The sequence below is a fragment of the Glandiceps talaboti genome, chromosome 15, assembly GCF_964340395.1.
Source record: "Glandiceps talaboti chromosome 15, keGlaTala1.1, whole genome shotgun sequence".
In the NCBI taxonomy this organism is placed as follows: domain Eukaryota; kingdom Metazoa; phylum Hemichordata; class Enteropneusta; family Spengelidae; genus Glandiceps; species Glandiceps talaboti.
The window spans coordinates 11633094-11655980 of NC_135563.1; the positions used below are offsets into that span (position 1 = coordinate 11633094).

At 33.2% G+C, this 22887-nt stretch overlaps 1 protein-coding gene across 4 annotated transcripts in view; it reads right to left on the minus strand.

Annotated features, from left to right (window-relative positions):
• Positions 1–22887, minus strand: part of LOC144446960 (actin-binding LIM protein 1-like) — a 77732-nt gene that overhangs the window by 25651 nt on the left and 29194 nt on the right. Inside the window, exons 4-13 of one of the 4 annotated variants that reach the window (XM_078136820.1) lie at positions 21524–21610; positions 19196–19305; positions 17306–17432; positions 15878–15971; positions 7636–7723; positions 6413–6468; positions 4482–4553; positions 2984–3185; positions 2749–2763; positions 916–978 (exon numbers count right to left, since the gene is read on the minus strand). In XM_078136820.1, the coding sequence (XP_077992946.1) occupies positions 916–978; positions 2749–2763; positions 2984–3185; positions 4482–4553; positions 6413–6468; positions 7636–7723; positions 15878–15971; positions 17306–17432; positions 19196–19305; positions 21524–21610 (914 nt within the window). The remainder of the gene's footprint in view (positions 1–915; positions 979–2748; positions 2764–2983; positions 3186–4481; positions 4554–6412; positions 6469–7635; positions 7724–15877; positions 15972–17305; positions 17433–19195; positions 19306–21523; positions 21611–22887) is intronic. The other 3 variants (XM_078136819.1, XM_078136823.1, XM_078136822.1) reach the window with 3 other exon arrangements.

A 22887-nucleotide genomic window follows, 5' to 3' on the forward strand; every position in this document is an offset into this window, starting at 1 on the left:
CCAAACTTCAGAGAAAGCTAATTATCGATGTTATTACTGAGATGAACCTCTTTTATAAATGCATATACATGTACATACATAAAATTGAAGCTATTAAAAGGAGTTCTACAGCTTGTCATTTCTCTGTTTACAAATTTAAGGACAATCGCACAATATCACACAAGTTCAATAAACAACATTCGTTCCTTTGGAGGGTGGGGTCGTGGCTTCAATGCAACTGCTGAACTTAATTTTCGCACTTCAAATCAAATTTTGAAAACTTTCATACCTTCAATGATAACATGTTCTGTATTTACTACTGAGATTCTGATAAGTTGATTACAATTTACTGCTAATGTGATACAGTGCTGGGTTTCTAGTGTGTTTACCATGTTTTTACATTGAATAGATCGTAGGGGTGTGACTGCTACAATTTTCACCATGGTTTACATCATATGTAAATTTGTCAATGTCGCACTTGTGGATGTTCATTTAGGGGGAGGGAGAGGGGGTTTCAGTCTATGAACAAAGTTTGCTTATTGAGCCTGTGTGAAGTTACACAATTGTCCCTTAATGAGTTTTGTTTTCCTAGGGTGTAGTCATCATGTGTGACTTAGTTTGGTGATGGTAATTTACAACTATGACACACATTTCACATGTGACATCAGATGAACCGAGTTGTACATTTCACTGCATCAACAGCTTGCTAGTTAGTCTGAATTAGATGTCTCATTCCCTGTTGGAATGTACGCAGATCATTGCCATGGCAACAGGTAAGAACCTGCAGATTAGTACCACACCAAAGCTTGCTTTTTAAGCAAAAAGCATTTATTTTATTAATAATTATTTGTTGTCTTAGGAAGCAATAGAAAATCAAACATTTGATCAATACTGATCGAATCACAAAAACCAAGCACTCTAGACTGAGTTTTATACCTGGTCGACCTTTGGGTGGCGTTGTCTTTAATATCGGTGTGTCACTGAAGGAAAATTCTTTTTCTGTTGTGAGCATGAGTCAAAAAAGAAATAAGATAAATTAATAAACTATGATTAAAAGAAAATCACCAGGTAAATAAATCAGATTAAAGTAAATATAAATAAACTGTTATGAAAAGTTAATTATAACAAATCTGAAAGAATGCTAAATACGGTTGAAATAATTAAAAACTTAAAAGTTGGTAGAGGAAAGAAATTGAGGATGAACTAAGAAGGATCAAAGTTATTCATAATTTGTGATGTATAACACAGCTGTTAAATTGTTGCTATGGTTACATAAAGGTCAAAGTTTAGTTGCTTAAAACTTCAGGCACCAAACACACTAATTCATCACCTTTGTACTTACGTTCATGTAAAATCTCACAAACTGATCTGGGATGTGGAAATATTCCAGATGAAGAACACAACAAACCTCACACACTCGCTACAAACTCAGACTTTATAGTTACACTGCAATCAATCTTTATTTTATGTCTGATCAGAAAAGATGCGAAGTCAATAACCAAAACATCGGAACTATTTACCATTCAATCAAAATGTCAAATTCATGATTGAGTTATGTGTACAATTGATGCTTTCTCGTTAGTTTCATGTCTATTTCAATTTGAATCAATTCAATTGTTATTTTTAACTAAATCTACTATTTACTCATAATGACATTCATTTTCACTTGTCACAATGCAACATTTGATAAATTTAAAAAAAGAAGAACTTTGACATTGCATTAAATTTTAAAATGAATTATTATCTCTGTATTATACAGATTCCAGGGCACAACATACTGATAGGAGGGAACATGCATTCTTATATTATTTTAACATGCTGGATTCACAGTGGACAAAAAAAGAAAAAAGACATTCAATGGAACATAACATTACCAGAGTAGATGTAGTCTGGCTTGGAAAAGACATACATTAAAACATACGATGCACAGAAGTAGAGAGATAAGCAGAAAAAGAGAAGGAAAAAATAAAAATAATAATCAATTAATATAAAGCAATATATTTATCACTTTAAGATAGAATACTGGCTTTAACCTTACCCCTTAACTTTGTGAATAAAAGAATGCCAGCAAATGCTTTCTAACATTTACATTATCCTCATATACATTGCACACCCACTAAGCCCATTTCATATACATATTCAGTGGGTATGACATTTTCATACCTACTGAGCCCATTTCATACCCATTTCATATTGACAGCGCCCACTTCATTCCCTTTGAGTTCATTTCATATGCATTTCACAGCCATTGAGCCCATTTCATACCCACTGGGCCCACTCTATACCCATATCATACACACTGGGCCCATTTCATATGCATTTCACAGCCATTGAACCCATTTCATACCCACTGTGCCAACTCCATATCCATATCATATACACTGGGCCAACTTCATATGCATTTCATAGCCATTGAGCCCATTTCATACCCACTATGCCAACTGCATACCCATATCATACGCACTGGGCCAACTTCATATGCATTTCATACCCACTGAGCCCATTTCCAAAACACTGAACCAATCATACCCACTATCAAAATGTACAATACATGTACAACCCAGCAACCTTAGCATATACTCATTAAACCCGTAATAATACCATATAATATATTCAGAGTTGTCCATGCATATAGACTAATTGGCAAGCATAAAAAGTAAGCAAGGTATATCAGACAAAGATAGAAAAGATGTCACAACATGCATGGAATAGCAGTTATGAATTAATATAAATCTCAAACAAATGGAAAAGTACACAAACTTGCCAAACTTGTTGACAAGTAATCTACTTCTTATTGCTGCATTCATTTCATTTTTACAGAACATTTTCACGCCAGGATAAGACTTCTTTTATCAGTATGGGGAGAGAGTTGTTGTTAGTACTCAATTCTTGCACTCAATCGAATCCAAAGGGTCTCATTTCCCTGTTTGTTACATTCAAACACTTACCCTATACCCTACTGTAGCATAACATTCCCATGATTCCCTGCTATACACGACCTTACCTGGTCTATGAAAGTTCTGTGTCTTGGGAGGTTCTGGTGAAGTGGGTGTACGTGGGTAGACATATCCACCAGCATATTTTGGTGAAAGATAGGTTTGATTGATGTTAGGAGTCGACGGACTTCCTGATTTACATTCCGGTGAAGACACAGACAGATAACTGGGGCTGGTGTCAGATGTGGACAGTCTTGGTGTGGATTTATACTGTCAAAATAGGTTTATTAAATATTAGATATTTTGATTATTTAGTTTCTGTGGACTCAATTATGATAATCACAGTATTAGGAGACCCATCACCAAACTTCATTGTTTTTTTAAATAGCTGTTACAACTGTCTGCCATCTGCAAACTACAATCTTTTTCAATGAACTGTTACATTAGTTTTCACCAACAAATTTCATAACATATATAATGTGATAGATTTACATGTCATTTACTGCATAGACTTCACAAATTTGCTGCAAGTTCACAATCATGTTTTTGCTTCACAATCATGCAATAAGATTTCTCCGCAACACTTGGGAAATTGGGCAACCTTTTTCTGCAACTCTTGTAAATTCGACAAGCTTAGAATTGACACTATAAATATAAGAAATCTACTTCAGAATATTCAGATTGATGTATAAGGTATTCCATGCTGTATTTGTTTGTTTGTGAAAGCTGTAGTGTTATTTCCGTTTTTGTTTTTTTGTTTCGTGAATATTTTTTGCCAAATAAAATCAAATAAAATCAAATAATTTGAAGGCAAAATTTTGATGTTTATACAACAAGAGTGTACTCTGTAGACTGGTGTTTCATACGTCACAAAAGTTGTATGAGAAGTGTTGGTGTTTGTAGTCAAAATATTCTTAGATTTCAATTAGTTCAGTAGGAAGAAAGTAACAAACCATTGAAAACAATACAACAAAAATCTATAAATCAAATAGAAAAACATTTGATAATTGCATCTGATGAAATATTTAACTGTAAACTTGGTTATATTTGCCAAGTGATTCTGTTGATAGAAAATGTAAGTCTAAATTTTGTTACTTTTAGTAACCATTTTTGGATCATTTTTATAAATCTCATTAAGTTGATGCAAGATAGGTTGTGTGTATAACATAAACCTGAAATATTTTTTTTTCATAATTAATAAAATTATAATATCATAAATGTGTAATTTCAATTTTGGGTGACTGCATATTTTTTCAGGAACCAAGTAACATAGTCTAAAACAGAAAATTGTATTTTCAAAATCAGGTATGCTATCACACACTCATGACATGTGTTGTCATGTGCTGATTTGAGCTGAAGAGTGTAATTTACAACATCAAAATCAAAACGTGGAATCCGATGTAATTACAACAGCATAACTATCACTCTAACATATTCACTACTTCCGCAACCTTAACACCCCTATAAAATCCATAATAGATAAACCTCTAATGGGAAAACAATAGGGTTATTCCAAAAGATGATAGTTTTGAGGGGTTTACACACATCCATTCCTACTATACCAACCTTTCGGCTATGTCTGCTGTAGTCAAACTGTTTAGCGTTCTCTTTGATAGAGGTGGGTGAAAATGTAAAGTACTGTAAAGAGGATGGTAATAATAACAATCATAATATGAGTTAGTTAGTTTATGGCATATGGGTTGTTATGGCAACTGTTGTCATGCACGCAGTGGGGGTCATGTTGGGTGTGTAAGTATGTATGGTAGTGTTACTGGACTTTTTTTATGTGTTATTGTTTGTGTCAGTTTTTCAAATTCAAGGGATCATTTCTGTTGTTTTTGTACTTTTTTGCAAGAAATTAAATTCTGAAAAATATCATATTCCTTAGATTTCAAGCACTGAATAAAAATCTCCAATTATACTGTTCTTGCCTCCTGAGGGCTCCCTTTCAATTTTTTTGTCTTAAAAAAGTTCTACAGAATTTTTCCAAATAACAATTTGCACTTAAAGTTATCATCACAGCTTTTTTGATAAGGTTTTTGATTTTGTGAAATCAAGATCAAAAAATTTTATGCAAAATTATCTGCCATTTTGTTTTGAATTACATATTTGACCATGACATTGCTTCAGATGTGTTGTGTGTACTTGATGGTTTGTGAATTTGATGTTTTGAGTGACATGAAGATAATGTTTGTTGTTTTGATGTCGTGGGCGATAAATATTTATGATTTTCAACGTGACACAGAAGCAAAATAATGACAGTTTCAACAATTCATGGGAATATTGTTGCTACACATATAGTCTGTACGATATCCTGTGTTGGAGCGCCCTCATTGGCCTTACCCCTCTCAGGGGAAGGCTGATGAGAGGGCCCTCCTTGGCCCAATAATTACCCCTCCGAAGAGCAGGCAGATGAAGGCTAAAACGACACAAGATATCTTACAGTCTTACACATGTAGTTTTTCAAGACATTATCAAGGGGTAAATATGGTGTGGTGATACATTCAGAAAATGTGACTGTACATGTAGTGTATCTGTGCTAATATATGTTACAGAGGCGCAACTGATATATGTAACATACTCTAAAATAAAATACATGCATACAATTGATAATTTCTGACCCTCATGTCCATAATAACAATTCTAGTGACAGTAGATGAAGTACCTTATGAGAAAAGTGTACAAAATGCAAGAAAAAGTGCCATTCTTTTTACAACTAGTTTATTTTCAATGTGTAGAGCACTATACCAATAGCCACCACTAGAGGGCACCATCTACAGAAATTTTTGTCACAGATGGATTGTTGACTACAGACGTGACATGAGAATCAAATAATGGAAATAAAAATTGTACTTTATTGCTAGTATTTGTTGTTTGTGTTTCGCTTTACATGCATTATGTACGAATTAAAAACATGCTCAGTGGTAGGGAAAGAAAGTTTAAGGATGACAGAGTTCATGTAATGGGGTAAGAAAGAATGGAACCAACCAGAACTTGCAAACTATCATGCTACCAAACCCCAAATGACCTCATTTACTGATTTAAATATATGACAATCTGCTACTTGAAGATGCAGTTAATTTATAACACTACAAGGTATCTATCATATTACACAAATAGTGCATGTTTTTTTCTTCTTCAAAATTTTATATTTGAAATTTCAGAATTACAGTGTTGGCATATCAGCATCATTTCAGTAGGGTATAGTTTACACTACGCATACTTCAACTTGATTTCTAGTATTTTTAGATATGAATTCCTATCCACTACCATTAAAATCTACAGTAAGTAATTTTTTAAAAGTATTTTTTTAAATAGTTATTTTCATATCATTATTAGTAACCTTAAAGTTATCAATAAGTAAGATTAGGCATTCGTACAGAAGCTGAGTACTTTTGTGGGAAGAAATATCCAGTTTATATCTGGTTTACCAGAGATTTAGCTACAACAAAGTACATACGTTAATGTACTGATTTTCATCAAAACCTGGGTTTTACCTTTGGATCGACTCCATTCAAGGCGTTTCTACAATCCGGGTGCCATATTGTTGATCCTGTCAGGACGAAAAAGTAATAAATAACATATAAATGCAAGTAGTATTTCAACAGTTTTCAAATGTCAACTTAAACATCAATAACACAAGAATTACAAGTACAAAAAAAAATCTTTACTTTACTGACATTACTTTCCAATAATTGTCCAACAATGTTTGTCATCAAATATTGTGTTGATAAACGCATGTTAACCTTCAGACTATCAAATAAGTTTAACCTTAGACCACAAGTAACTAATTCTTTTTACAAGTAGAATGTTTTTTTTTTTATGTATTGAGCATTATACTAATAGCTACCACCAGAGGGCGCTATTCACTGTAAAGGCTACAGCAACTCTAACATTGACTCTGGTTGTTTTACAGGCATGATGGTCCGAGGTTGAACTTTCCTACATGAGCTCCATACCATATTCAGTACTGGGCATGTTGACAGTTCTTTTGACGTATGGACAGGATACAAGCTCCACAAATGTATCAAATCTGTGGTATGCAAGTTTGTAGGCTGTCAAATTTTTGACAAACTGGGTGTATGAACACAATTTTAGTAAGTAGAACAAGCAGATGAGTATAATATTCAGCCTTAAAATATTAAAGAAGTATCAAGTTTCATATTGTGTTGCTAATGATGTATATGTACACTACAAAACACCTGGTGGTGATAAAATGCATTATGATTTTGATTAGGCAAGGAATCCTGACAACAATAGACTGTAAGATACATCGTGTTATTCAGCCCTAACAGGCTTCTAAATGACTGGTAGCTGATAGCGTACTGTGACTGTCGTATCTTACAAAATAGTGTGATAGTTATGTTGTGGCTTTTATTGTAACATTTGACAAATTACAAAGTGATATTATATTGTGTTAAAACACAAGTCAAACCATTCAATTTACCGTAATTTTGCCAAATGTTTTTAAAAAGTTATGCTTGTGGAGGTTTTTTATTATTTCCTAATATTTTTCTTCATGCAGCCATAAAATACTTGTGACGTAAAGGCTTCTTCAATTCTCATTCTCGACTTCAAGTGAAGTTACAAGGCCCCCTTATGTCACTCATGGATTCCTTGGCTGAATGAAGACAACAATTGGAGAATAATATCTAAATATATACTGAGATGATATCTATAACATTTATTTTGGGAATAAGTGAATATTATCCTAATGTACCTTGCAACAGCATCTCATCACCCTCTCTGAAGGTATAACCACATCGCCCACACTTCGAACAAGATGGATGATAGTGCTTCTCTCCCGCCTACAAAAAGAAAAAGAAACCACAACATGTAATATAATTCACAGAAGTATTGAACAGAATGGTTTGTGGTGGTAGCAACAAACTTGTGAAATTTAGTTCAGCTTGACTCAAAAAGTTTGTTTGTGTCACTACTCTGTTGTTTTCAGTATTATGTGCAACAGAGTTTCCTCCCAAGTGTATGGAAGACTGTATAAAGACACCCATGGAAACTTTAGTTCAGTTTTGTTCAACAGTGTGGTGTGTTGTGGGAATGAATTACATGTATGTGTAACCACTTTGTTGTAATTTAAGATATCACAGTCACAGAGCTTCCCTAATCAGTGTGTGGAACAGTGTGCTTTCTAAGACATTTTGATGTGCCACTGACGCACCAAAGTTTGGTGTTCCCATATCTCTTACTATGTGGTGACCAGTGTGCCCTCTAAGCCAATTTGGCACACCAGTGACACACACAATTTCACAAGAAATGCCAGTTTTTAACATTTTGACTCACAACAATAAAACACCCAGGAAAGTGTCAGTTTGGATAAGAACCAATGAAGTTTATGGATGGTGGGAACAAATATGTTCTCTATGCTTTGAGAATATGGTGCGTGACAGAGCTTCCATAACCTTTCTATGGAAAATAAACAAAAACACCCATGAAAGATTCAACCCAGTCAAAAAAACAGGATGGGAAAAATAACTAAACCAAGAAAGTAATTTTGGGTTTGGCTGTCTGCCCAAAGAGTTACTAAGTTGATGTGTGGTTAGTATGGGAAAGTTTTCATAGAAGTATAAGCTTGGAATAATGGCTGTCCCTATGCAACCTAACTGTAGCAGTAGATAGCAAAGTCTCATTCCAGGTGGAACAAAATTCTAGTTTTCACAGAAGAAAAAAAAATGTAAAAAAACCCCCAAATTACTGTAACAGTAAATTTCGAGTTTCATAATTCCATTATTTTGAAATTATGTTTCTTGACTCGATATAATGACTGATTTTGAAGAAAGATTAATTTTTACTTTAAATTGAATATAACCTTGGAATAATGATTGTCCCTATGCAACCTAACTGTAGCAGTAGATATAAAAGTCTAATTCAAGGTGGAACAAAATTCTAGTTTTCACAGAAGAAAACATTTTTAAAAAAACGACAAAAAAGCACAGTAAATTTCAAATTCCATTATTTTGAAATTATGTTTCTTGACTTGATATAATGCCTGATTTTGGAGAAAGATTCATTCTTTACCTTAAATTTAACGTTCTTGTCAATAAAAGTCAGAATGTTCTTCTTATGGACCTTTATTATACAATGTACAAATATGTCTAGATGCTGTAGCTGACCGGAATACCTTAATATATATATTTATAGTACAGTATGTAACATCTGTGCATGTTACATTTATATAGCTACATATTTCAACACATTTCATAAGTAAATACCACCACAGCATATGTTACATTGGAAAAAATATGATGCAAACACAAGTATAATATTTTTGAATTGGTAAATTTGACTTGCTTTTGATGACTATTTTTGAAAAATTTGGTCATCACCTATAAAGGGTAAAAATTGCTTTATACACATACTTTTAAAAATTATGGGAAGATATTTTCAACTGTATATGTCTCTTTAATACAGGCTGTAATAGGTGATACTATTGGCTCTGGGTGAATGACCTGAAACTTTGTGAAAGTGGCAACAAGTCATATTAAATTCACACAATTTTGAGATAGAAAATTCAGTAACTCTACATGTTCACCTATTTATTCATTAAAGTTCCTAAAAGGTTAATATTACAAACACAAACTTGAAATTTATTACCAGCAATTTGTGGGCAGTCAATTTTCAAGTTTGTTGGGAATTTTAGTACTGGTAACTGTACTTACATGTTTACAAATTTGTTTACGAATTCTTCAAGGTTAGTATTTAGTGAAATTTTTGTTTTAAATGCAAACTTGAAAGTTATTTGCCAGAAATGTGTGGGCAGTCAATTTTCAAATTTGTATTTGGTTCACTGTAACGCAATAATTACCAACACATACAAATTATGGGCTGAAAACTGAATTTGGCAAATGCCTTAAAGTTTAGTGTCAACCGAAACTCTGACATTAGGACAGGATATTGAAATGATGTATATCTGGTTTTTTTTTTATGTCTTGACAGTGGGCTTATTGTTACGCAAACACATTTTGTTGAACAAATGTGGAGGACATCGGTTTTATAGCTTTACCACCATGTGATGTGAAACTTCAAAGAGATCTATGGCTGTCATTTGATATGTCCAGCATTCCAATGGTCCGTGACTCGGAATCAGTACACAAGATGTCTCCATGCGACTCATTCTCCCATCAAGATTGATTTATCACAGCGACACAGTATGACAACCTCAAATGATCCGTACAAACCATTCACAGACGCAAATAGCATGTTTTTGTAAGCCCCTACATATGTCATATTTCATACAAAAATATGTTTTTGTAATTTCCATATTGTGGCATCTTACACCAATAATTGTTTATATAGAACCAACAAAATGGCACCTTAAGTAGACCGGTTATTTTCTTTGCAATCATTCCCCATAGATAAAGTTTATTTGTTGATAATTATGTCTATTATTGGTGGTATGATATTTGTATAAGTTATTTGGAGTTACACCCTGATTAGCTATGTGTCAACATGCCAACTACTCGTCAATTTATTCACAGGAATGATATTTGATATGCAACACTTTATGATGTCTAGATTCAATATTTTCAAAATCCTAGACTTAACTTGAAGACATTCTTTTGTGCTTTTATCATTATTGTGTCACAGACTGTGAAAATATTGTCAAAACTTTTCGGGAAAACCTTAAAAAATTCATACCAAACTCAGCTGAAAAGTTTGTAGACAAGTCTCAAATTCTGTAAAACATTTTTCTTAAATGAAAATATTTGTATATGCACTGTGATAAGAAATGTTACAGTTGACAACTGTACATATGTAAAAGTGCAAACAAACAGAACTGAGTAGATCTAAAACCCAATACATTATTTTAATTTCTTCACAATTTCTGAAAACACTCAACGTTTGACACTGAAAGTGAATAAGACTACTAGTGATAACTAGTGTTCACTTTGGTCTTAGGGAGCCATCATTATTTTTGGCCTGAGAGGGGGAGGAGGGAAGAATTGCCAGTAAAACCCCAAAATATTGAGTAACCTCGCTGCCTCACTTGAGAAATTTGGATAACCCACTACATGGGAATGTTGAGTGACCCCTTTATTATCTGTATACGTATCTGTATGCATGTGAGTTCTATACTTCAGTAAATTTGCACTTGTCAGTTTTGTTACGACCTGTCTCTGACTCGTAGTGACAAGGTCCCTTACGTCACTTGTATTTTTCAAGGCTGAATAGGGAATAACGTCAGCTATTAAATATTTAGTAATGCAATGAAACAGTAAGTAAAGTATACAGTATTATTGGCATCTATACCATTCTGAGACTATTTTTATAGTTCCTCTCTTTAAATCATAAATACCATACATCAAGTCATAATTACACTTTTAAAAATATAATCTGGCTACTGAAAAGTCAGTCCTGGTAATAAATAAAATAATTATAGTAAGCTAAATAAAAACATCTGAACAGAAGACAAATTAATGTCTGTAAAAAATTCATACCAGTGTCCGATATTTTTCGTTACCATCTTTTCACTTTTGTCCAGAATTGGATTATAATTACACCAAAAAAAGAAAGAATTGTTTCTAGTGCAGGACAAAGACTGACACAAGAGTATAAGTGATGCTCGCGCTGATCAAATTGGTTGCTTTATTGTAACTTTGATAAGTGCAGTGCATTGAAATGCCATCCTGCATGTCCAACTCTTAGTTTATTGATTTATAGTTAGTTGTGGCGGCGGATACACAATTGATAAATCATAAATTAGTCATTTTTCAGTATCAAAGTGAGTTTATACTGTATGTTAACAGCTGTACAACAAATTTATAACATTTACCAATAAATAATGTGATTAGGAGTGCAAAAGTAACAAGTAATATAGTCCCTATCAATCAGTACAATTCTTGACATTTTGAATAACAATTCTTTGACAAAAAGGCACAGGCAAGATAAATGTGGGTTACTACCCAATGAATACCCACATGTATACTGAAAAATAAAATATATTTCTAATTTACTGTATTGTGAAAAATAAAATCTCCCCATCATCCCCCCCCCTCCCCCCAAAAAACAACAACCCCGAAACAAACCTATTACTTGTTTTGATGATGTGGAAATATCAGATTTCATATTTTTCACTTGATCTTCCCTGGACTGAGTGCATGTGACAAATAATCACATGACATAATGGGTCATTGAATTATCAGTATCACATTATAACAATCCATCAGTCTGTGAGGTAAAAGTGGGACTCTAAGGTCAAAGGTCGAGATATATCATATATTGGCATCAAAGTGAAATGGAGACAGGAAGTGACATTACTTTCGTGAAGAAGAATCAGTGTGGGATTTCAAACAACAACTGATGAATATCACTAACTAATAACATATACAATGTTGTACCCTGCGACCAAACATAAAACTTATTACAAAATATCTCTTTGACTAAAATTTGTTCTACAGTAAATTTACGAATTGAATATTTCAACAAAATTAGCGTGGCAAATTTTGCATGGCAATACTTTTTATAAAATGTTAACTTATTTCTCTATTAGTGTCATTTCAACTGAACGAATGAGGAATGCAACATGTAACACTTGGAAAAAGTTGTAGTTGTCAACATTTACAGAGTTCACGACCTGAGACACTATTTGGTACACGTAACCACTGATATGCCTTTTAACTTTCTGACCTAGATTTCAATATCACATGGTGTTAAAAGTACAACTTCATTAATCTGGTCGATGGATATCACACCTGATCAAGTCTCTGTCATCTCTCAACATCTGGTGTTCTCCATGCATGAAAATTGAATGTCGCCTCATTTCCGAAACATATTTTGTCTATTCCTAATTTTTTCTGTACACATTCCACGGACATATGAGTTTCTTATCTTTGCGACTATGTCTTAACTCATAGCACTGTTTTGACAGTCAAGGCCCAGTTCAGATTAGGATTATGTAAAGTTACAGAAAAAGTTAATCCTCAGCAAATGAATGATCCTCTCTAATCCTTTCTGCTCAAATGATAAAATTAAACAGTATATGCAAGAAGCTGGGACTGAATAATGGGCCTTTTGTGACTCAAAAATTTCTTATCACAATATTTTTACTGAAAAATAAGTGCATTTGACAATTACAGGTTGACATTTTTAAACAACTAATCTTCGATGATACATCCTTGAACCTGGCAGTGAATCATAGGCCTTTACAAGACTCCCAGATTTCTATTAACATACAAATGTCTATACTGAAAAGGCTCTCCATTTGACAAATTCAGACATTCTTAAAAGCAAAATTCACACACACACAAAAATCCTTGATGGAATATCGTTCAACCTGGAATTGAATCATTGAATCATTTTCTAAGACTCAAAATTTCTGATCAAAATTTCTTAGCAGAAAAGTATAAGCATATGGCAAATTCTGACATCTGAACAATATTTTGCAAATCAAAACAAAATCTATGCTGAAATATCCTTGATGTATGTATAATTAATGAGATACGATGGGAATTCTCCCAGTTAGAAATGTTAGAATCAGACAGGGTGATGGATCTGTGTGATATCATTCACCCACAGGCCTGTCAATTCTGAAACTAATCTCCCTTCTAAATTCCAACACACTCTCCATAGACTTCTAGATAAATGTCATCTCAAGTATGTATACACCATAGGGTTACTTCCTTCTCACAACGTTATCTCATTTCAATTTGATTCTTTTTCAAAAATTGTGAAAATTATATCATGTTTCTCATATAACAAGACAATCTATGCTCATATTGAATTCTATCAAAACATTTTTTCAAGTCAATATCTGTATATTTTCATAGCCTTGTGAAGGCTGTATGGCATTTCAGAAGATTCTCCATCTTTTTATAAAAAAAAAGAATACTTAAAAGTCAGGTATCCAAAGAAGATTGTCCTAGAACTGAATGTTGCAGAATTGTGACAGTTTATGATCCGAATGAAGGGTTCATCACAAAATGTCAGCTTTTTACAAACTCTCTTTAACAGAACATTTTATCTTACCAAGTTTCAGATAATAGTTGTTTTCAACAAGACATGATTGCATACTATTTTTAGTGTCTGTCTTGTGCTGTTGAAGGATAACGTGAGCAATTGACAAAATCTATCCATGTGCTTACAACTATTTCAAAACTAAACACAGAAGATTTTACCAAAATTTTCCACTGTATGTCCGTAGGTAGGATCTGTTCCCTTTATACACTATTTAACCTACGCTATAACTAAAATGTCAAATGAGAAATCAAATGATTTTTGTCCCTTTATATTTTGCCAGACTTTTTTTTCTGTTGAAAAATCTATATAGCTAAATGAAATTCTTAATGGTATGAATTTCTCAAACTAGACTTGTATAAGACTTGATGTACATATAGATTGAAACACTTTGCTCAAAATAACAATCTGAAGCTTACACTTGTTGGTGTCAATACCCGTACAAACATCTCAGACTGTGTTGTTTGTCTCAGTTAACACATAACATTATCCAGCAGAGCTTGCCCTGCCAAGAATCCTACCAATCAAAATAATACTCTGCTACACTAGCATTTTTTGTTTGATGGTGGTAGGTAAAATATTTTAAAAGCTCCCACAGCTGTTAACTCTAAACTCTCCAAAAATAACTGTTTAAATGCACAGTGAAACTTTCTCATTTTTGACTATTTTCCAAAATTGAGAGTTTACTTAAAGTTCAAACACTTATTACTTCTAAGCATATTAATACTAGTAGGTGTTTGAATGTTTGTATATCACAGCATAGCTTTTTGACACTTGGCTAGAAGTAGAACCACAAATCATAGAGGGAAAGTACATTAGGCAAGCTCGGTGCTAACACAGGGTCAGCATGGTTTTAACTGGGTTGGCCTTAGTTAACACATTACCAGCATGTGTTAGCAACAGGATGGGTTAATGCTTGCATCAGGGCTATGTTAATACTAGACTAGTACTAATACAGGGCTGGCATTGTACATGGTACCTCATCAGTATGTCTTAGCAACTGGAAGGGTTAATGCCTGTACAAGTCCAGCTACATGTTGTATATTAACACCAGACTAGCTTAGTGCTAACACAGGGCTGGCATTAGTACCTCACCAGTATGTCTTTGCAAACTGGAGGGTTAATGCCACAGTACAAGCCAAACTATATTAACATTGAGCTATCCCAGTGATCAGGCAACCATCTGTCTAACAAACTGGAAAGCGATTCTTGAACTGTACAGTAACAAGTCTTTTGCAATAAATATTCAATATTTCACTTTCAAAAATACAGAACTTAAACTTTTGTAAATAAGGTTTGAAATTGTTTGTGTTTTGAATTTGTTTGTGTTTCGGTAAGTTATATTTTAAGTTTCCTCAGAATAACAGTTCTTTTAAAAAAGTGTGATGCAGTAGTACACCTCTAAATTCATACAACTGAATTATGCTGTCTGACTGCAGACATATACAATTGAGTGTCTCATCAATTTTACAATGTTTCGGGACAAAGACCAAAACATACTTAGCCTGTGACATTTCTGTGACAATGTTTGACTAAAACGAGCAGTCATCTCTTTAAACTTTACAGTCCCAGCTGTTTCATATCAAAACTGATTAATCCTTTCACCCTTTCCTCTAATAAACAGATCCAAACTATTATTACCTAACCCCAGGCATATTCCAAAATAGAGGTAAAATGGGGGTGAAAGATTAAAGGTGATCATGGTATCATTTTACTATTAAAGTTGGGATGTCATGGGGGTAGGGTCAATGGACACTGTAAGTGTGAGAAATAACTATATTCAGGCACTAACTTGTAAGACTTTGCCAACAAATGGACACTGTGTGAGTGCAAGAGAATAACTATATTCAGGCATTAACCTGTAAGACTTTGCCAAAGAATGAACACTGTGAGTGCAAGAGAATAAGTGTATTCAGGCATTAACCTGTAAGACTTTGCCAAAAAATGGACACTGTGTGAGTGCTAGAGAATAAGTGTATTTAGGAACTGACCTGTAAGACTTTGCCGGTAATAAAACCATCACAAGTAGCACACTTGATTCCAAACAGAGACTGATAATCACGTTCACAGTATGGCACACCATCTCTGCAATCAAATCACAAAGTTTAACAGTGTCAGAAAGGCTTGTAATTTTTCACATCAACTAAATTTCAACGACTTTTCAGGCCGTTTTTTTTATCTAGTAGCACACCCCATTTTTGTTGTCCATATTGCCAGCAGACTGTCGTCTGATTTGTTAGAACATAAAGCAAGTATAAACGAAAACTACTAAGACATAGAGTTTAAGTGGGAAAAAAGGCACTCATTCCCGGAATAAAAACAAAAACAGATGACAATAAATGAAGGAATTTGAGGTAGATAAATAAAACATTTACATAAGATTTTAATCAGATTGGTATGTCTATAGCTACCGGAACTTTTAATATTTTACAACTTATGATTTCATTAATTTTATTTCCCCACAGTTTCAAAGAGAATATTAAATTTTGCAGGCTGTCAGGAGTGGATTGAAATTCCAAGAATTTAGAGGTCTTCAAGGCAATGTATGAACTTTCCTGTCAGTATACATGATATGCGATGCAGCCATCTTTTATTTCTCCTTTTGAAAAGTAGATTTGACCACTGAACCCTAACTAAAAATATCTGTTAAAAAAACATCATTATTGGTACACAAATATAACACTGACTCAAAATCACGTTTTCCTGCATCATTTTTTTTATAGATATTAACTATCGTAATTAATGTACAGAAATCCTGTTATACTATATGCTGATATTAAATATCACTTCTCATTTCATATCTTGTTTATTTCATACGCATCATTACATCTTTTTCAAATTCTCAGTATTCCCTTACAGTAACAGCTAAATTTGGGTTAAATTACTCAAGGTTTCAATTGTATCTGACATCAGCAAAAAACGTCTAAATTATACATGAAGGCTGAACTAGCTGCAACTAGAACGATTTTTGAAACTGTTATGTTACATATATACCATGTGAATGACTTACTCATAATATTGTATACACCCAGAACAGTACTGAATCACCTGTGGGTAAATATATTTGTGAAGTTGTACACATAATGCACAAGAGATTCAATCAAAACTCCCAATGTGATTACGATTCCAAATTGTTGCTGTACTATGTCTGGATACAATCAACCCCTAATCAACATGTACGATATTTTTGTCTAATAATTGCTATGTCAGCAATTTTCAGTGAATGCCTTGTTGGTTATCTGGTAAAAAAAATGATATTTGAGTCACAGCTAGGACTGCTTGAAGATTTGAAGCTTAGATTGAGAAATATACAGTCATATACAACATGAGTTTGTCTACATCAAGACAATACGATGATTATCTTACAAGGAAATTCAAACCAACACCTGAACTAGTAAAAGTGTATTGTTTGTACAAACCTTCCCATATACTCTCCAACAAGTACTTGTTTACACTTGTTACATTTGAAGCACCAAATATGCCATTGTTTATCAAGAGCCAATAACTGTTGACCATCCGATATCTCTTTATTGCACCCTGCACAGGCTGAAATAAATAACAACACACAAATGTGTTATATACAACCGATATTGCCTAATATACCAAAATTTTAAATTTAATTTCTTTATCTATTCACAACTTTGAAATACAGAATGATATAAAGCTGTTCTCTATCTATTGCATGGGAAACCCAAATATGAAACGCAAATATAATCTGAATATGAATATGAATCTGATTCCAATAAATGAAAAATACAGTAACTGTACAATTTGAAATATTTACTTTCTCTTGTGATTGCGTTAAAAAAATGAAAATGTATTGTGCTGATGCAAATTACAAATCTCAAATCTGGTTGAAGCGAGGATTTGTGTTCTGTTTATATACTATATTTCATATTTTCTGTGATTCCTTATCATTTCTCTTTATCATCATTCATCAGGGCATCTTTTCCAATAATGTCTTAAATCCATTGTAAAGAGAATGCAAAGAACATAAGACATCAAATACAGCTTAATAAAACAAATCAAGCTGTCTCTGTGATCAGATCGAAAGCAGACCATTTGAATATAGTACCCAAGAAAGACGGGCTACGGTAGTATAACTTTAAGTGGGTAGGGCAACCAAGAGTTGCTAACTGTGAGGTGATTATGTCTTGCATAGGTAAATAAACTTGAATAAAAAATGACCGGGACATCACTAAATCATGAGACTTCATAAACACGATGTTCATCAGATACATTTTTAGCCACCTGAAGAAGACCTTAAAATATTACATTTTAAATAAATGACAAGCCTGTATGATTTAGTGGTGGCTAGTATAACTTTCGCATATATATATTACGCTGACTTCACAAAACTGATTTGAAAGTAAAATACTTTTAAAGTAATAGTCATGGTATATTACTGTGAACTATGTTAACTCACAGCTTGGCATCATTGGGGAAGGATTAAATGCTAAATCAGCTATACATGTAATTGATCAGTTTCTGGGGTAACACAGAACTCAAACCCCGATCCAATTCTCAGAGTTGAATATCCCTTTTAATTGATTTCATGAAACATAATTCCTGTGTGACAGTTCAATTTTTAGCTCATAACCGGAGGGTAAAATACAATATTTAGTCTACGTGTCCATACCTTTCATTTCAATATGTTGAGGCATTCCTTAGCTGATAATTTGAGAATCAGTAAATACCACTTGGCTATACATACTCTTACATCTTATGTCATTTCTTAAACCTCTATAAGCATATTTTAGTTGCTTGCCTGACTCAATTAACTGTTTTGCTTGGTCTCAATTTGTAGTTTTGACTTTGACAATGTACTCGTTGATTTATGGTTAGAGATATATTGTTAATCCATGAGGTTACAGTTTCTCTCGTATACTTATATGTTATTTCCCAATATTTTTCTTTGTTCAGCCAAGGAAAATATGAGAGACCTAAGGGGCCTTCACCACTACGAGTTGCTAGACTCGTAGTGACAACTCTTACATGTAGGTCATGAGAACTTCTGGCTGAATAAAGAAAAATATGATACTAAATTTGTTTTCTGGTATTGTTAGAACAGTTGATTGCCTAGTATAAATTCCTCGACATTTTGTGATACGTACATAAAGTACATCATCAGATCGTTTGGTATATCATAACACCAGGTTTGAGTTCAGTCAATCGCAAGTCATGGTTAAAGTATGCTTCAGTAAGTAGAATACGAGTGACTTTTAAATACACACTGTATAAATGCCTCCCCAACACAGTATAAACTCACCTTGTGCCCCTTTAAGGATATATTATGTATGTTAACATACCTGGTGCAGAAGGCGGTGGACTTTTTGTTCTATTCTTAGGGGTGTAGCAATTTTCACACAACACTTCATGGCCGTTGAAAGTGACTCTGTTTCCTGGAGGGAACGGTTTCCTGTCAAATCAAACAAACAAACACAAAGTTTTTCAACAAACTGTATCAAATTTATGTCAAATCCAAAGCAATTGTCAAAATTTGTTTCCAAACCTAGCACTGAAATGACATGCATGAATATTCATGAGTTAGTAAATGATTGACAAGTCACATGATCAGCTTCCATGATGAGGCTCTACAAACAAAATGGAGATGACACAATGAGAGATTTCGTAGCAATTGAATCAGTACCATTTTAAGGCCTAAAATATAAAATTGTGTGGTTCCGATTATGCTCAATTTTAGAATAGGTGGGGTTGGTAGATTTTTTAAATTCAATTTTTTTTTTTTTATTTGTGTTTAGTTCAGGCAGTTGTGGTTTCCATTGTTTTCCATATGGTCTCTGTGTTATTGGTTTCTTCTCATCAGATGTACACCCATTACTGATCAGAAGAATAGTTTTATATTGTCCTTTTAAGTTGATGTCAGTTTCCACATCCACTATTTCTGACAAGACTTTACAATTTTCACAATTTTATTATTTTTTTGTTGAATACGTAAAAAAAAAAAGTTTAGGGTCGGCAGTGAAAAACTAGGTGGGGTTGAGTAACCGGAACCAAACAATTTTTTTTAGGCCTAAGCTGAAATGGAAAAGAAATGACTGTCAGTGGGATATTGAAATGCTATGGGATGCAAAAATATGAATTTATGAAATTAATACAAAAGGTGAAATTCCATTGCAGTGTAGGAATGAAACATTACGCCAGTGGACTGGAATTTACAGCTAACAAAAGTTGCGACTCCTAGCAGCAAAATGAGAGTCACAAACATGTACGGATTAATATTAAACACATGAATGGGATTGCAAAAACAGATGTCAACATTTCATATTACGCTGTGGAGAATGTAACATGGTCAATATGCCATGGATATGTTCTACATGGGGGTAAAAAAAAGCAGAAAAAAAAGGATTTAGTGACAAATTACATGAAGATATGATATTAGGTAATGCCCAGTAATGGTAAATGCATGTAAATGAGAAATCTGTTTTATCAATCATGACATACTATAAACTCAAAACAGCTATATCGGATAAATGAACGATGACATTTTGTGTTTTATAATGCATGGTACATGTTTTACAAAGTCTGTTATATCAATCAAAGCATTCTCATGACTTCTAATCACATCAAAAGTCCTCAAAGCTAAGTATATAACTAGAATATTTTCAAGGATATTTTGTCTCCAGGCGAATGCCACTCTGGAAAAGAACTTTTATAAACTTCTGGACTTTCATTTCATGATTTCACATCCACGTAAATTTTGCTCAAATGCCAAGAAACACCAAATTGAAACTCTTCTTTGCCTCTTTTGACCACTGCCTCAAGGGGCTTACCAGATATGAATGTGTATTAGATGAGTAATGAATATTCATGAATATTTATCAGAAGGTCATAACCACTTGGGAATCATGAATATTTTTTGTGATTTTTTGAGAGTGTCTCCTAAAAGTTCCCAAAACACAACAAATGTATCACTGATCAGTAAAGGACAGATTTTTCTTATATACATCACAATAAACTTATTATTTCTTACATATTTTTGATTCAATGATTTATAAGTCAACTAACTACTTCTTTGGTTTGCATTAGTCACAATAATAAATAACCTGCCAGTACTATTAATATATAATAAAATAATATTTCAAATAAACTACATTTCCTCTCATGAATGCAATTGTTTCACATTTTTGGGGCAGAATTAAATAGCCACATTATCTGTTATGCATTGGTCATGATTTCTGATAAGATACATGTATGGCATCCATACAGAGCCAATACAAATTGAGAAAACTCAGTGCGAAGCATTGTTGGTTGTAGAAGTTGGATATTTACCTACATGATTAATGGTTATGTGATATTATTTTATTCCATCACATTTTACAGTTTTTATTGACAACATGCATTATGGGAGATTAATTGACTTACTTCAAGTTCAAAGGTCACATATTTCACAGTACATGTTGGGGGTTTAGGGAGGAGAGTTTACATTGTCTTGTCAACAAGATCTTGTCAACAGGAAGTGGGTCAAAAAATGCATCATGGGAGATTAATTGAACTTAAAGGACTAGGTTCAAAGGTCAGATATTTTGCAGTATATGTTGGGTTTAGGGAGGAGGCACGTTTTACAAGGTCTTGTCAACTCATTTGAAATGAAAAAAAACATGCATGTAACCAACCTACACTTGGTGCACCATTTAATACAATTTATACATAGACATTTATAACCATCGTAAGCCACTTTGTCACCAGACTTGAAAGCCATCCTGTCATGGGGAAATAATTAAAGCAGCATGCAACAATAACACATTATTATGGCACACAAAGAATTTTACTGTAAATTAATAAAAAAACTGCAAAGAAAAACAAACATGCATACTACTACATGTACTACATGCAGACTTGGTCACTGCTAGAGGCAGCACACAAATAGTGCTCTAAAGTAAAACATTCAACATGCTGTAGAATTATCTGAAATTACACAATTTGTTCAGAGAGACAGTATTAATAATTAAGTGGTTGAAGGTTTTATAAATGATTAGTACTCTATAAATTCTACTACAGTTCAAGTTTAATCAAAATTCACAGCAAATATAAATCATAAAATGATAAATAAATAAATCATAAATAAATATTACATAAATAATATTAAACATACAAAAAAAATTAAATAAATACATATTAAATAAATAAATATTAAACAAACAAATAAATAAATATGTGGTCCAATAACATGCCTTATCTTATAAACAAGTTCAGATTTTGGAAGGTAGGTATAAATGTTCGCATTCAATATATTCTTGACAATCAAAAATAGACATAAAATTTTACTTTTCAAGTTTAATGGAAGAAAAGTGACAATGTTATTCTGAAAAGTTACTAGGGAGCAGGTAATGTTACCATGGTTACAATGATGTCATACTATTCCATAAATGATTTTACAAAAGTTTGTGTTTTGAGTTCATCTTACAAACTTTTTCATAAAATGCCAAAAACATGATGGGATTCCGATTACCATGGAAACATTTGATAGGGTTGTTATTGAACCACTGATATTTTTCTTTTGGCCTTGCAGACATAGTTGTTCAGAAAAACTTGAATACTCAGGGACTGGTCATCATGCAATGTAGGGCCAAGGTAAGTATGTACAAAGTCTAGTCTAAGCACTCTTCTAAGGGAGATATGCTTGTATGCATCGTTAATTAAGATTTACTGGTTTTATGACAGTGAGCACTGGAGGACTGTGTACAATGTGACGTGAACACACACATTCCAGTGGTAGTCATGACACTGAGCAATATCCAACCATCAATCACAAAGTCATTTTCTAATCTTTCAGTGAAAGTGTTGTCAATTTCAAAGTGATGTAGTGAACACACGAAGTGAAACATACATCAGACTTCAAATATAAGCAATACAGATACAGTAAATTAGTGAGGCAAAAGACAAGAAATGCAATATGTATCCAATATTGTGCTTGTGTACATTTGTGTATTGTTTCTTCTATTCAACAGTCTGAATAAACTAAAAGTAAATATTCTGT